The sequence below is a fragment of the Rhipicephalus microplus genome, chromosome 10 (assembly GCF_043290135.1).
Source record: "Rhipicephalus microplus isolate Deutch F79 chromosome 10, USDA_Rmic, whole genome shotgun sequence".
NCBI classification, from domain to species: domain Eukaryota; kingdom Metazoa; phylum Arthropoda; class Arachnida; order Ixodida; family Ixodidae; genus Rhipicephalus; species Rhipicephalus microplus.
The window spans coordinates 89,204,526-89,221,921 of NC_134709.1; the positions used below are offsets into that span (position 1 = coordinate 89,204,526).

A 17,396-nucleotide genomic window follows, 5' to 3' on the forward strand; every position below is an offset into this window, starting at 1 on the left:
ATTCGTTGGTCTTGACGCGTAGTAGTGAGATGGTACGCAACAGGTTCGCGGCGCTGTGGTGTGTGAAGTCCGAAGTGTCGGTGATCGCGGTCTTCGAATGAGTAGCGGTTGCAGCACTCACGCCGATGAGGTTAACGAGCAGAAAAGCCTGCACGGCGTTACCTGGTAGCTCGTATGTTGAAAGAGTGCGGCAACGGGAATGTAGGCCATGGGCAGCGTGAGTGGCATTCCCAAACGACAGGAGCCGGTGTGGATCACTGCCGCGAAACGGTGACAGGGTGTCAATAAGGTCAAGCCCTACTACCCCAGGGGAGGCCTGGACGCCGTCCACTGGTGGACGCCGTCCACTCGATGGAGAAGCCCGTGATGCCGACGAACCACGAAGACACTTACCGGTGGCTTCCCGCAGATGATTCACTTTTTGAACTGTGCCATTGTAATGAACCAGACAGAGAACAAGAGACAACACCCGATCCTGGGCCAGCTGTTGTTTTTGTTTTGTTTTGTTTCCCTGGGATATTGGCTCATACCCACTCAGAGGGATTGGCCAAGAAAGTGTAGTGCAGTTTTTCTTTGATCATTTTAACTATGTGTAATGAATTGGTATTATAATAAGACTAATGTAAAAAACAACATAAAAAGAGCAAACGAAAAAAAAATCAAGTTGAGCAATTTTGAGATTTGAGGTGTTATGATTACCACTCAGCTGCGTTTACTTCACTCTGCCCTGGGGAGTAATAAATAATTTTTTGATTAAAGATCACAAAGGTATACGCTTGGTTGCCTGAATATAATCGCAAACGGCATTGAAAGCATCCCTGTGGCAATGTCCCAAAACTGAGGCACCAAAGCTTAGCGCCGTTTCCGCCGTCAATCTAACGCCTATTTTCAGAAACGGCATAACTACTAACCTTTTTCTAAGTATATGGTAGCGGCGACAATATAAAAAATAATGATCTAGTGATTTCATTTCTCCGCAGAATGCGCAGAGGGGTGATGTTGTCTGACCAGCTCTGTGTAGATACAGGTTTAGGGGGGGGGGGGGGGACACGACATCGAAATTTAGTAATTAGGACTTCGAGCTTTCTGGACTGACTCTAGTGGGGTTGGCATGGAAACATGAGGTGGTTATAGTCTGTCCATGTAGTTACTTTTTCTATCGTATCAGTGGAGATTGCTGATTTTCGATATCTTATTGCCGTGATATATTCAACATCTATGCGCAACCTGGCGCCCGGTTGTTTAAGGGCATGCCTGAGAAAACTCCCGCCGCCGCTGAATGGAATGTTAGCGGTATGTAGAAGGGGAATCGTAACCTAACGGCTGCGTGGGCCAGCTAATCTTATTCTGTCTTCTTCTTTCTCGCTCGCCTAGCATGCACGTGTGAGCCAGAGTGTCAGTTTCGGTCTTCGTCGTCACAATGTGTGTATATATATATATATATATATATATATATATATATATATATATATATATATATAATTGCTTTTTGTTGGATGGCGTCCGTGGCCGACGAGCCGCGAAGTACTGAATACATGCGATTCTGTTGAAGTAATGTTACCAGTTTACACACAACTTTGGGTAAACATGTACGTCTATCGCATCTCCGGCGGAAAGTTCTCGGAAGCACATGTGACGCTAGCTGCGCTACCCATTACGTAGTGTCACATATTACCACTTTGTGACTAGTTACTAAGGCGGACCGGCAGCTTCCTTTGAGAAGCGCGCGTTTGCGCTGGCATTAGAAGAAAAAAAAATTACGCAGCTATCTCGCAAGAGTGAAGCAATTAACACGATAGCGAAAAATTGGAAGCTCACGTGCTGAGTGGCAAGCAGATTGAAACATGCCCCGCGTTTCTCACGCACAAATGACACACGAAATGTACTCTCAGGTAGAAATGAATGGGAGTAAGCATCTCAGTTGTTACTTCGCTGTGTCTGGAAAGCGCGCTCTTTTCGCGAACGGAGACTGTGCAACAATCGCAGTGACCTTTGTGCACCCGGTAACTGCTACAGAACCGTTCCGGTGAAAGCCGAAGGCCAGCCAAAACGCACGATCCTTTCCGCTGCGAGATAAGGGCGCGCGTGTCAGCGTCCACGCCCTCCTCTCCGCGTAGCAAAGTACGCGTGGGAGACGAGCGCGCACACCGCCGCATCGTGACGATGTGGCTACGCGCACTCATTATGCCATCTTGCTAGTAATACTGAAAACACGATAGTTCTGGCTGCGATACTCGTCACCAGGGGTAAGCGGTAGATATAAATAGCTTGCTGTTTGAACGTTGAAGGCCGTGCTCCTCAGTGGTTAAGTGGTTAATTAACGCCTGGCAGTCACTTTTCGAAGGTCCCACGTTCGATTCCACGCGCTGAAGTCTTGTTCTGGTATATTTTCTTTTTTGTATTTTCAAATATACAGATACGTATACATATACGGCGAGTGACACTGACGCCAGCGGCAACAGCCAGCTGAGAGTGTCTATATAACTGCTATCGCAATAAAAGGGAGGCATTGCCCGTGCAATAAAATACGATATTCTCACTGTTTTTTGTTTTGATATTTGAAACACAGACAACACAAATAAAAAAACAGTGAAACCACTAAAAGCACTCGGCACGTCCGCACCGGTCTTTATTACCACATCGATATAAAAAGCAAAAATATTGCATTATAAAGTGATCGCACGATGCTGGCAAACTGTATGTGTTCACCTTTCAATTGTGATGACCCTGCAGAGTGTACCAGTGCTTGGGCTACGCGCCCCGTTGTTCGCGAGTTATTTGACGCTGATATTATATGTTGCTTTTACATCGCGCAGAGCATGGGCTGGAGAGATAGCCAGGGTAAAGGTCACTTTTCTCGCAGCAGTGGCCGCGTTCCTTCGAGACAGTGTTTTGTATGCTAACGCATGTTCGGATGCTAACTTTATGTTAGCTGCTAAGTCTACCTCTTATGACGTTCTGATTTCTTGATATCGTGTTCTTTGCTTCGCTCTGCGGAGACACTGAGCTTCAAAGGATAAATTCTTAGATGTCTGGTAGAACGCAAAAATAGGTGGTCGGCGTCGGCAGCGTGCCATGGCGTCGGAGTACGCAGGAGTGACGAGAAGCAGCATCAAGTAAAGACATCTATGTGACGTCATCATGGCGTAACAGTTAATAAAACTTTTTTCGTTATCGTGATAATGTCCCTGTGACTAAACGTAACGTAACGCCACACGATGGCGTCATTGCATGACAGTGTCGCTTGGTCCAAGGTGGCCCAATCAGGGGGCACGGTGATACCGCATTAGGTGCACCAAGTTCTTGGAGGGGTGAGGGAGATAATCAGTGCGTCGAATGAGAACAGAGATCTCTAGAAGGCGGTTCTCGCCTTCGAGTCGTCTTCGGTGAATATATTCATTTTTTTCTTACTTGAACAACTCCTTGATCGCATGGATAGGTTCGACGGCGTCCGTCTTCATCGAGCGTCCGGTGGCAACGATGGGGAAACCCGTCCCATTCTCAATTCGGAAGATCGACTCGAGTCGATTTGTCATCGCGGTATCCACGATTAAGGTGAACAGCTCGGAGAAGTTCGTGACTGCGAGCCACCTGGGGGGAGAGTTGAGGCGGTGGCCATGTAGGCTTGTTCTGTCATACTTCTTGGACATGTTTCAAACTCCCTGCCTTTCCTCAATCCATTTTCTCTCTCTCGGATATGCGCGCGAAAGGGCGAAATAAAAAGAGTACACGCATGTAATGGTGCTACTCAAAACAAAAACGACCAGATTGACTTTTTATTTTTCTGATTTTTTTTATTTACTTTTTATTGTCAGTAGCCCCAGTGTGTGTGCACATTGATTTTTTGGTCCTTGTCCTTTCGCGCTCATTCGCGAGACTCGCTCTGGTATCATATGACCATGACAATGGAGAAGGGTTGAATGGTATCGTTCACAAGCGGTACAATCACGTTGCGACAGCAAGGTTCTCTTAGTCTTCTGAACACTCGCTTTGAGCGAATTACCCGCTGCACAACTGTGATTTTTTTTATTATCCCGCAGAGAAGCAAATAGTGGGCGCACGATCTAAGAATATAGCTCTTTCAGACAGTGACTGAAGTAAAATGAAGTTGCTCAATTTCTGACGCTTTTGAAGTCTCAATCAATCAATCAATAAATCCCCCAATCTGTCAATGAGTTAATGAATCAATGAACGAAACCTTTATTTATCCGCGAGGAATACGGAGCTTTGGGAAAGAAGCTGCAAAAGCTGCAGTTTAATAATGCTCCTCTGCGTACAGAGTCCAGGTGCACAGGAGTATATACTGTACTAAGTAAAATTTTGAACGAAATAACAAAGCATATACAAATGCGGGCATTTCAAATAAGTAAGAAAACGTTAAGAGAGTAGGGACAGAAAGGATTTGTTTGGTTGATATACTATGATACACGAAACTTTGAATAAGTGGCCGCGTATATACATGTTTCACTGCAAGTGTCATCAAAAGATGGTAGTCATCTGACAGTCAAGCAACCCTTCATGCTTTGCCTTGTTCCAGACGGCACCTCCTCTAGGTTGTTTAGGTCGCATATATTTCGCAGGAGGTGCTACATTAGGAAGCCTACATTACGACCGTCATGTAGGCTCCCTATGCTGCATGAGAGAGAGAGAAATAACTTTAATAAAGGTCCTGAAGGGGCCTGGGCACCCCTTACGGGGGCCAGCCCGGTGGCTCCGCCCATGTGGGGACTGGGAGTCGGAGCTCGCCAGCCACCTTTTGGGCCTTCTGGACGGCCTGGTGTTGAAGGGCCCTGTCGGGGCTCCTGAGGTGGTTGAACCAGTCGTCCTCGGTGGCAGGGGACCCGAAGCTAGCGTTTAGCACGGGACACTGCCACAGCATGTGACTTAAATCGCACCTTGAATTTTGGCATTTGGGGCATTCTGGCCTTATATCTGGTAGGTATTTGCTGCAGATATAGGGGCTGGGGTAACTGTGCGTTTGCAGCAGTCGAAGCGTTAATTGTTGTGCTTTATTTAGTGCTGAGTGAGGTGAGGGGAATTCCTTTCTAAATAACTTATAGTGCGAGCAAATTTCATGATATGATAGGAGCGGCTCCCGGTGCGTGTTGGTGTCCCCGGCCAGTGAGCCGGACCGCGACCCCCCGCGGCACGTAAGATCACGCGCGAGGTTATGGGCCAGCTCATTACCGTTGGGGACCCCTGGTTGAACGTTGATTCCTTCATGACCAGGGAACCAGTGGATATGCTTGTCTACAGTTATCTGAACAGATGTTAGAACTCTTAATGCCGACTGGCAAAGTGTACCGCGGCGGTATGCCAGTGCAGCGGGTTTAGAGTCGGTAAATATTGTGTCGCGCTGAGGGAGTGCTAGAGCAAGGGCAATGGCCACTTGTTCAGCCTCGCAGGCTTTCTGAGTTTTTACGGTAAGAGCATTAAGAGCTTTTCCGTCTGGGGCGACCGCTACAGCTGCAAAGTAGGATTTGTCCACGTATTTAGCGGCGTCTACGAAAACCACGTCTGTCGCGTGTAGGTTGGCCGCTTTTAGTAAGGATTGAGCTCGTGCCCTTCTTCGAGCCTGATTGTGCACCGGGTGCATGTTCCTGGGGAAGGGTAGCACTGTGATTTTAGCGTGAAGGTGTTGCGGTAATGATTCTGCTTCGTTCACTTGAGTTGGGATAGGAAGACCTATGTGTGAGAGGAGTTCCTGACCCGCAGCTGTTGAAGACAGGCGCATGAGTTGGGACATTCTTTGTGCTTCGATGATTTCTTGGAACGTGTTATGTACCCCAAGGGATAGCAGGCGCTGCGTGCTTGTGGACATGGGTAGACCAAGTACTCGTTTTGTGCATTTTCGGATGAGGTTGTCTACTTTAGTTTCATCGCCTTTGCTCCACGGGTGAGCGCAGGCAACGTAGTGAACGTGGCACATTAAGAACGCATGAAAGATGCGTAGTAAGCTTTCTTCTGTGAGTCCTGCGTGTCTATTAGCGACGCGTCGGACGAGGTGCATGACTGCCTCAGCTTTTTTGGTGAGATGTGTGATAGTTAAGTCGTTTTTGCCATTCTCCTGTAGGGTAACGCCCAGAATTCGAACCGACGACACTATCGGGATAACCGAGCCATCCATTGTGGAGAGGTGTATGGTAGGTTCGTCTTTGGTGCGGCCGTACTGTGGTGGCAGAAGCAGCAACTCGGACTTAGATGCCGATAGTCTGAGGCCCGTGGGCTTTAAAAATGTTTGTACTGCAGTGACTGCTTCCTGAAGGCTCGCTTCGATTTGTCCATCGCTCCCTCCAGTACGCCAAATAGTAATATCGTCGGCGTAGAGCGCGTGTTCTACACCTTCGATGTGTCGAAGCTTTTGCGAAAGTTGCCTGAGGGCTAAATTGAAAAGAAACGGTGAGAGCACCGACCCTTGCGGGGTGCCGCGCGGGCCTAGGTTGTAGGTGTGTGACTTGAGATCCCCAACTTTAAGTGTGGCCGTTCTGGCTCTTAGGAAAGAGCGGACGTATTCGTAGAAACGGCGGCCTAAGCCTGCCTCCTGAATCTCGTGTAGTATATGAGCGTGGCTTATGGTATCAAAAGCTTTCTCTAAGTCAAGAGCTAGGATTGCTCGGAGGTCTTTGCTCCTTACTTTAAGTAACGTCTCCTGCAGCATGAGAAGTACATCCTGCGTGGCCATAGCCGGCCTGAACCCTACTTGATTGAATGGGAAGAGGTGTTTTCGCTCTGAATATTGTGTGACTCGACGGAGAATGACGTGCTCCATGACCTTACCCACACAGGATGTGAGGGAGATGGGTCGTAGAGAGTCGAGTTCCAGGGGTTTGTTCGGCTTGGGAATGAGTATGACGGTCGCGGCCCTCCATTCTGGCGGGACGCTCCCTTGCTCCCAAACCTCATTCATGTGGGTGGCTAGTGATTCAATGTCATGGTCAGCCAGGTTGCGGAGTAGCTTGTTGGTGACTCCGTCAGGACCCGGGGCTGACTTAGTATTGAGCTCTGCTATTACCGCGCGTATTTCAGCGCTAGTTATAGCATGCTCAAATGGGTCGTCTGCGGCCCCCGCGTAAGGTGGATAGTCTTCATGTGAGGTAGGTTCTGTGCATAGATACCGGGCTGCTGTAGCATCTAAAATCTGCGTGTCGGTAAGTTGCTGTCCTCGCGCTTTGTGTAACAGTCTATCTAGAGTTAGTCGTTGCTCTGACTTGGTGGGCTTGTCGCCGAGCAGATGCCTGAGAAGGTCCCATTTTAGACCCTTTCTCATGCGTGCGTCAAGCGAATTACACACCTCATTCCACTGATTGCGTGCTAGTGTGTGACTGTACTCTTCGATTTGTCGGTTGAGCAATGCAATTCTTTTTCGTAGCCTACGATTGAGTTTATGCATTCTCCATCTTTCTTGAAGACTTTTGTGAGCCTCCAGGAGATGTGCGAGGTGGCTGTCCATGTGGTCTATGTTGCGTGTTGTAGAAATATTTTTGGTAGCTTGTTTTACGTCCCGCTGTAGCCTCGCAAAGAGTTCAGAGAGTGAAGAGTAATGGTTGGTGTCTTGTTTGCGTATTTGCCTAAAAAAGTTCCAGTCTACTACTTTAAAGTCTCTGGGCTCGAGGCTGCCTATATTGACTGTTGTGCTACAGATAAAGTGATCGCTACCGAGGTTAGCTTGCAGATTAACCCATGTGGGGTTCGAAACGTTGCGTACTAGGGTCAGGTCAGGGGATGAGTCCCGTGACACTGAGTTACCTATGTGTGTGGGGGTGGAGAGGTCGTTAAGTAACATCAGATTGTGTTGAGTGATGTGTGTTTGTAAGTGGCGTCCTTTCTGTGTTGTGCGATTGTAACCCCATTGTACATGGGGGGCGTTGAAGTCCCCCGCGATGATGAGGGGATGGTTGCCTGCTATCTGCGTCGCTTTAGTTAGTAGTGTGGTGAATGTTTCTGTGCTGTGTGAAGGTGAACTATACACGTTAAGGATAAATACCGATTGCTTAATCTGAGCGCTGGGGATAATCTCTATCATCTGATGCTCTATTTTGAGGTCTGGGCGTACTGCATGTGTCGTGTAAGCATAAGGCTTAGCCACACAAGTGGCTATTCCTCGAGCTTTGTTCCCACAGACGGCCTCGACTCTGTATCCGCGAAGAGCAGGAGGTGCTACATTAGGAAGCCTACATTACCCCCGTCATGTAGGCTCCCTATGCTGCATGAGATACGGACGCTATCTGGCAGCGTCGTCGGGAACACGAGCTTGTGCATAACACAGGGACAATGCAAGGCGCCAACGCCATATTGTCAGAAGAGCGCTTTTTCGTGCATAGCGTCGCAGTTTCAGCGCAGAATAAGAAAAACTCTATGGTATTTCGAATTATATATCCACGCATTTTAAAGTAACGGAACGCACTGCCCAATGTTTACACATATATGCTTCGCCTATGCGCATTCGTAATGTTTGCTCCTTGATCGACAATATTCACAAGTATGAACGTGGCCACCAGTTCAAGATGGCTTGGCGTTGAGCAAGTGCTTAAATTTTGGCCGGGTGACTGGACCGTGAGGTAGACCGACAGACAGAGACACCAAAACTTCGGAGTTCAAGAGTCCCAAATGAGAAAGACTATCATATTTAAAACTTTTGCATCTACACACCAGTGGTGCGAAGCACAGTAGCTGAGCTAGCTGCCTGGTTCCCCGATATAATTATCTTTCTTTCTCTCTTTCTTCATCTTTCACCTCGCCGGAGACTGTCTACCGTGTGCAGTGACCTGGAATCACAAACTCGCTTGTCTTTACCGCAACCCGTAGTCACGCTCAGTATATTGAGTTGCAATTACAGCAAGCAGCATAAATATATTTCCTTTTTTTGTGTTTTTTTTCGTGCGAAAGAGATGCAATTCTTACTTTTCCGGATCCATGCCGGACACATTGAGCACGTCAGTCAGCCGTGCCCTGTTATCGGTCATGAAGCTGACACAGGAGCGGTAGATCCTGGACGGCACGTACAGTTCCGGCCGGCTCTGAGTGCTGTTCGCGGCGAGCAGCATGTGCACCTTCCACTCGTAGCGGCCTTTAATTAGGCGCTTGTACGTCGCCTCCTCGCCGTGTTCGTCCATGAAACGCCATTTGCCGCACGTCATAGCGTACGCATCCTGGCACGGGTCAGCGCTCGAGTCCATAGAGAGATTGAGGATCTCCAGGGCCATCGCGCACTCCTTGCTTCTGCAGGCCGGCAGAACGCCCGACAGCAGTGGTTCGGGACTGGCGGTGTACGCAACTCCGTGGCCGCCGAAGAGCATATAGGCGCCTAGGCTGACCGCAGCAAGCGAGACGAGGATGACAGACAGGGCCAACACGAGCAACTTGTGAAACCAGAGTACTTCAAGCACAACGAGAAGCTTGCGGACAACGATGCCCCGAGTACTGTCTGCATCGTGTTCGGGGGCGCGATCGTGGTGGCCGCTCAGTTGATCGAGGAGCTTGCCTGAAAAGCCAAAATTAAGTCGTCATCGTCGTCGTGAAATCGACGTAATCTGTGAGCAATCGAGTAATCGTCCTAATACCAACCAAATGCGTGACTAATTGGGGATCATCATCATCATCATCATCATCATCAGCCTGACTACGTCCACTGCAGGACAAAGGCCTCTCCCATGTTCCGCCAGTTAACGCGGTCCTGTGCTGCTGCTGCCAATTTATACCCGCAAACTTCTTAATCTCATCTGCCCACCTAACCTTCTGTCTCCCCCTAACCCGCTTTCCTTCTCTGGGAATCCAGTTAGTTACCCTTAATGACCTGCGGTTATCCTGTCTACGCGCTACATGCCCGGACCATGTCCATTTTTTCTTCTTTATTTCAACTATGATATCCTTAACCCCCGTTTGTCCCCTAATCCACTCTGCTCTCTTCTTGTCTTTTAAGGATACACCTACCATTTTTCTTTCCATTGATCGCTGCGTCGTCCTCAATTTAAGCTGAACCCTCTTTGTAAGTCTCCAGGTTTCTGCTCCGTAGCTAAGTACCGGCAAGATACTCTCCTCCTCTCTCCTCCTCGTTCACTCCACCCGCTATGCCGGCCGCGACGCCACTCAAGAGACGACTCACCGAACGGGTCCAGCTTATGCGATGTCGTCCCTTCCACGCGCAGCCTGGCCCTGTCGAAGTGAGCCTCACCGTCTTTCTCCTCCTGAGCGAGCTCTTTGATGAAGTCCCTCACGTCCGTGCTGAGTAAGTATCCCTTGGAGGTTGCCTGGGAAGACTTGCCCGTAGTACCGGACGCACGGGAAGCGGTGGACTGTCCAGCGACGCTTTTCTTGCGCGCACGCACAGACTTCACTCGCTCCTCATGGTCAGCTGACAGTGCAAAGCGGGCCACGTTTGCCGGAGCAGTCGCGATCGGCTTGCCCTCGCCCTACGTGAGGCAGCGTAATGTTATTCAAGCGCCACATTGGTCGTTTTCCTTACTTTGGACTGCGCCTAGAGCTGTAGTAAACTTCAAGATCAGTCACTATAAGAGATTATATATAACAGATTGAAAATTAAAAAAGCAAAAGGCAATCCTGTGTCGAATCAGCAACATGCGCCTTCTCCATTATCACAATCTACAACAGATTGTTCAGGAACCAACACGTGACAGCAATATTTTAGACCTTATAATAACCAATCATCCCGACCGCACTAAAGTTGAGATCTTAGAAGAAATAAGTGATCATAGGGCAGTTCACTGCTCTCTGCCTCTTCCGCATGCCAAGAAAACAAACGTTCGAAAAAATACACTTAACTAAGCACGCGCAGACACTGTTAAGCTTAACAGATTGCTAGAATTTTTTTCGGATGAATTTATATCTAACTATTCCAATCAGTCTACCGAACAAAACTAGTGCTTATTTTGTAATAAATTGAAAGAAATAGAACGTCTTTGTGTGCCGGTGATTACAATAACAGAAAGAGCGGATGATCCATGGTTCACCCGTGACATTAAAAGATGACTTAATAGAAAAAAGAGAGCGTACACTAAAATGTCGAGAACGAACGCGTCGGAGAACTGGCACAACTATAAAAACGTTTCCAAACAAACAGAAGCTGCAATTTCTGAAGCGAAAAATAAGTACTACAATGACACGCTACCTAACATGTTCAAAACGGACTTTAAGAAGTTCTGGAGCACTGTAAATCCCAAGAAAAGAGAGTCGGTGCCAGCACTTTGTGGAGAGAATGGCAACACCCTGAGCTTAGCCGACTGTGCTGAAAAACTTAATCTTTTTTTTCCGAAGTTCACACTATCGAGAGACAGCTCGATAGCAACCTAAACTTGGCACAGCTAACTATCTCTAATCAATTTTCTCCTATCACAATTACTGCACACGGTGTAGCTTGTGCAATAGATTGTTTAGCTCTTAAAACCAGCCCCGGCCCTGATAATGTTAGCGCTAAGCTTTTAAAACTAACCAGCCACTTCTCAGCCTCTTTTCTTGCGTTAATTTTTCAACGATCTTTAGATACCGGTTGCTTACCAGAGGACTGGAAATCTGCTTACGTAATCCTAATATTCAAATCTGGTGATAATACTCAGCCCAATAACTACAGACCAGTCTCTTTGACGTCCATAGGCTGCAAACTTCTCGAATATATCCTATTAACAAATATAATGGCCTATCTTAACTTAGATAACTTGCTCCTAAACAACCAACACGGTTTTCGTCAAAATTTCTCATGTCAATTGCAACTTTTCGAATTAATTACTGACTTTCATTCTGCGTTTAACTCTTCCCGTCGTGTCGATGCCATATTTATTGATTTCTCAAAGGAATTTGATAGGGTCCCCTACAAATGTTTAGAACTAAAAATTCGCAATCTTAAGCTTGAAAACAATACAACACAATGGATACTGAAATTTCTTACTAACCGCTTCCAATCTTTAAAATTAAAGAGCTACATCTTTAACCCTACTAGCGTTTTATCCGGTGTTCCCCAAGGCTCGGTGATTGGTCCTCTTTTGTTCTTAATATACATTAATGACATAGCATGTAACATAAGTTCGCAAATTCAGCTATTTGCAGACGACTGCGTAATTTACAAATAAATAACTTGCCTTACCGATAATACCATTTTACAATCTGACCTTGATTGGCTGGCTGAGTGGTGCGACACGTGGCAGATGAAAATTAATATAGGGAAAACTAAGCACTTGGAATTTAGTTCTGCTCTAGTCCCTTTGCATAAGTTATACACCATAAATGACATTCGAATTGATTCAGTACAATCCTTTAAATATCTTGGGGTATTTTTCACAGGCAATCTGAACTGGACCACTCACAATGTACATATCACTACTAAAGCAATAAAAAAACTTGGCATCCTCAAAAGGCGAATATACCTTGCCAACAAAGAAACCAGACTGCATGCATACGTTTCTCTGATAAGACCATCGCTGGATGCTTCAATAATATGGCACTCTCACACTGAAAATTTAACTTACCTGGTTAAATCAATTAAAAAAAAGCTGCGCGCTTCATAACGTCGTCATATTCATCGTATGAAAGCGTAAGTCCCATACTGAAATCGCTTAATCTGCTTTCCTTTGCCACGCGCCGTAAAATTGCAAGGCTATCTAATTTTCACTCACTCTTCCACAGCAACTGCCAGTTTGCGCGCAAGCATATCCTCCCGCCATCAAACATTTCAGCCCGTGTTGATCACCCTAACAAAGTTAATCCCTTCTTCCCAAAAACAAGAAATACCAAAACTCGCCCTTAGCCCTGCCAATAACCAAGTGGCATTCCTTGCTAGCTCATTTAGCCACTCTAATAGAACCATCATCCTTTCTGAAAGCGGTAAATGTGTTCTTAGAAGTTCCAATCGTATAATGTAGTTATGCGGTGTTGTTGTTCATGTGAATTACTTGAATATTTTTGTGTGTGTTATTCGCGCCTACACTTGTTACCTGGAGCCTATTGTATTTTTATAAAGTACCTTTTCTTCTGCAGAGTTTATATACATGTTTTTTATTATCCTTATTACCACTGTTGTGTGTACTCTTCTTTTTCCATTTTTTTCCATTTAAGTTTTATATAATGATGCTTCTGAACATTTAGTGTATCTTACACATGTTGAAAATCTTCCTAATCCCCCCTATGTAATACCCTCCCGGGTCCTTAGGGTATGTAAATAAAAGTAAATAAATAAATATTGATTGTCAGAGCGCGGCACTAACCACTACGCCACGGTGGGTACATTGTCTGGAATGACAGCGGCAAGCCATTTGTATTCACCATAATACCATTTGGCACTTCTCCTGGCTTCGAAGCTTTAGCACGTTTTCGTAATCAGTGGTGAGATGGCGCGACGGGCTCGCGCTAGGCGTGCTCTAAAGGTCGCACCCTCCACTAAGCGCCGCCTCCACTGAGTGTGGTAGGTGTTCTGTGGTGTGGTCCCTCCTGCGCGCGCGCTTATCAGACTCATAAATCGGGAGAGGACGAAGGTCGCTTCGCGCACTGTTCCGGCCGCGTTTACGAAAGGAGCGCGCTGCTGATACAGGACGCAGGAGGAATTGTGACAGTTGTTCGCGCTTGTCCTGTGTATACCTGGGCCACCCAGAAGAAAATAAGCCAATATACGTTAATGAGCACCTGATGTCTGATACTAAGTGGCTGTTTTCTAAAGCACTTGCTCTCAAGAAACAAATGAAGTGGGCTTTTCTGCGGACTGACAATCGTGTTATTAAGGCAAGACAAACTCTTGATAGTGTGGTGCACAGATTAGTCAGTGAAGTCAATCTACATGTGTTCAACGCATAAGCGTGAAATAACGTTAGGCTTGGAAAAAAAGAAAACATAATGGCTTATTTTCTTCCGGGTGACTTTAATAACATTTCTTCGAAGAATTGGTTTTTTTTATTATTTTAACTGTTTCTAGTCTTCCTAAAAGTGATGACAGTATTACCACTCTACTAGCTTTCCTTAATCATCAGTTCTCGGCTATCTGTTCCTCTGAAACTTGGTTATCACCTGGTCATGGTGACTTGGATGGTTTTCCCGGTTATATAAGCAAATATTCTCACTGAACTGATAATCATCATGGTGGCTTCGCCATTTTTATATCAAATAACATTCTGTATAAAAGGCGCAATGATTTAAACCTAAATGTGGCGAAATGTGAATCTCTTTGGCTCGAAATTGATCTGCCATGTCTTTGTCAATATCAACAAAAAACTATTCTTGGTACTTATTCTTGCTACTCTCTATCGATCCCCTTCCAGTGACCCCTCTGGTTTTTGTAATGCGCCTCATCACTTGCTTGATAAACTTACTGTTGAGCGCAAGAATATCATAATTAAGGGCGATATGAACTTTGATTTACTTGATCCCTCAAACCATTCTGCTCTCGAGTATGACTTGTTTTTATAGTTTTGGGTTTAAATCGCTAATATCTCCACCAAGACGCTGTTCCGATAACGGCTCACAGTCATCAATCGATCACATCCTCACAACATTGATGACGTCAGTCATGCTAGTGTCATTGAGAGTGACATCACAGATCACTTTCCTGTATTCCTATATTTTGAACAGGTCATCACTCGTAGCAACGTAATACGTCAAAAGTATCGCTTTGATTCAGACAAGTACTGCATGCTCATTGCCGATGAAGATTGGTCCAGTATATATGCCGCGAATGATCCTGAATAGGCCTTGACCAGGTTCTGCGACGCTTTTTATTAGGCAGTTGGGCGTTCAACTACAATTCAATCATCTAATAGACGCTACTTCGCCCAACGGTGCCCTTTGTTATCACAATCATTGATACGATCTCTTCGCAAAAAGAGAACTTATATAAAAAGACGAAAAGTCAGCCTTTTATTTGCGCTTGAAATTACGCTACAAAATTTATTCCAGCACCTTGGCTACACTTTTAAGAAAGGTGAAACAAAGTTATTATGAGCAGGAACTACAGAATTGTGGACATAACTCAGGGAAAAAATGGCAGCTTTAAAAAAATTTTAAATTCCACTCAGTCGCGCAGAAAAGAGACCTCTATTCGTGTCGACAGCGTCACCCTCACTGTGCCCAGTGAAGTGGCCAACGCCTTTAATGTACACTTTCCACTTGCCTTGCAGTCCCCTTCTCCTCAAACTATGTACCTCCGTTTTCACCCAGTCCTCCTTCAATGTTTTTTTCCTACTTGTGCTTCTGAAATTATTTCAATTATTTCAGGATTAAAAGCTGCCGGAGCTGGGTTAGACAACATCCGCTCAAACCACAATAAACTTGTAAAATCTCTTGTAGCGCCTATATTAGGCCACGTTTTTAACCGCTGTTTGAAGAACGGTGTTTCCCTGGATAAATTGAAAGTTGCGAAACTAGTGCCAGTATTTAAAAAAGGTGATCCCCTCAGCATGTGCATTTACAGGCCCATATCTGTCCTCCCATCTTGGATAAAACTTTGAAAAAAAAATAATTAAAATAAGAATATCTAAATATTTAAGCAAATTTCACATACTCCCTACTTGTCAGTTTGGTTTTAGGGCTGGTCTTTTCACTGATACTGAAATTGCTTGTTTCACTGACAAAATCAGATCATTCATTAATAATGGTAACGTCGCAGGATCTGTCTTCGTCGACATTACTAAAGCATTTGATAGTATTGATCACTTCATCCTATTTCGCAAACTCCAGTACCATGGCATAACTAATCTCGCACTAGTGCTATTACAGAGCCTTTCTTCCTAATAGGTTTTAGGAGGTCTCAATCAAAAATTTTACATCCAGTTCCAACTCCATTACCAGAGGTGTTCCGCAAGGTTCATTTTGTGTCCATTATTATTTTTAGTATTTATAAATAATTTACCACGTTGCGTTAATTACTCGTATTGTTTACTTTACGCTGATGACACGACTCTTTTTTCTCATCACTTGGATTTACCGACTCTCGTGTCAAGACTTCAAGCTGACCTTAATTGTCTTGTTGACTGGTGCAACTATAATAAATTGTTGATTAATCCTTCCCAAACCTGTTTTATGCTTTTTATTCACCAAACAAAAATCTAGCATTCATTCCTAACCTTTTTGTGAACTCAGTAGTCATTTCTTTAAGTGATCATACGTCATATTTAGGAGTTATAATGGACACACATCTGAAATTTTAGCAACATATCAATTCTGTTTGCAAAAAGATTTCAAAGGGTTGCTAATCAGGTGAGTTGGATGACCAACTCACCCGATCAGCAACCCTTTGAAACATGTCCAGTGAGTGGCTGATGGCCCTTCTCCAAGCTTTACGCTATCACCGCAAGGGAGAGTTCGAGCTCCCCGAAATTTTCAGTTTTTCGTGTGAACACATGCAGACGCACGCAAGAACATAGATTAGGGTGAATGAACCAACTCCACCTCACAAATGAGGGACCGTCCATTTCATGGCCGATCCCCCATGATGGGTTGCGCCAGGACTCTGAGGAACAACCAACCAACCCTGCCTCCACCGAAAATATTTCTGGCAACGCCCCATGTATAGCTCACCTCTTCGTGATGTGTTCCAGATTGCGTAGGCGAGCTCTTGTGAACCTTGGAGAGAGCGTTGCGGCCTCCGTGATGCTCCTGCGACCTCTTCATTCCTTTTCTGCGTGAAGCAAAAACCGAGAATTAACCTTTCCGCTCGAGGTCGAAACACCAACCGAAGCGCGCTGAAGCCTTCCTTCTTCTTTTTCTTCCTCTTCTCCTTAGAGTACTAATTGTGGATATACAGGTGATTGGCTATGGCCATGAGAATAAGAAATATTTGTGAGATCATTTGAAAACATATAGGATCATCGTAATTGTGCACCTGATGCCAATGTACACTGATGCAGAAAACAAATGGCACATAATTGCGCACAGTTTCTCAATTCGCAGACAGCTCAGTTCCTGAGTTTTATGGTTAATTTTATTTAAGTCCCAAATCTCACATATTGTTACTAATGGATGTGTTCATGTACGCATTACGTGAAGTGATATAGAACCGGAAAGGGTCACTGTGGGTCAAGTCATTGAATGGTTGTGTGTTTCACCCATACACACACACAACCACTCGATGATGATGGTGATGATGATGTTGACGACGACGATGACGATGATGATGCTGATGATGATGATGATCAAGAGTGGGGCGGATCAAAATACTGAAACAAGATGGAAAGTTGGGCGAGTTGGTTTGAAGGCATTCTTGGTAACATCTCGGCGCGCACACAAAGGACGGGAAAACGGAAAGTGAGAAGACAAACAAGCGCGATCCATACATTCTGGATTTATGAAGAGTATTTTTTAAAAGCTAAAATAAGTTAGAGACTGACTTTTTGTTGTAACGTCAATAATGAATGATTGTAACTTTAAATTACACAAGCGCCTGCTGATCTTCCTCCTCTTCTGCT

General features: G+C 45.5%; 1 protein-coding gene across 1 annotated transcript in view; it reads right to left on the reverse strand.

The window, feature by feature from the left end:
* Positions 1 to 16,602, reverse strand: part of LOC142774325 (uncharacterized) — a 29,791-nt gene extending 13,189 nt beyond the window's left edge. Inside the window, exons 1-4 of the mRNA XM_075874720.1 lie at positions 16,510 to 16,602; positions 10,103 to 10,409; positions 8,902 to 9,481; positions 3,412 to 3,591 (exon numbers count right to left, since the gene is read on the reverse strand). Coding sequence (XP_075730835.1) covers positions 3,412 to 3,591; positions 8,902 to 9,481; positions 10,103 to 10,409; positions 16,510 to 16,602 — 1,160 coding nt within the window. The remainder of the gene's footprint in view (positions 1 to 3,411; positions 3,592 to 8,901; positions 9,482 to 10,102; positions 10,410 to 16,509) is intronic.
* Positions 16,603 to 17,396: the final 794 nt, after the last annotated feature.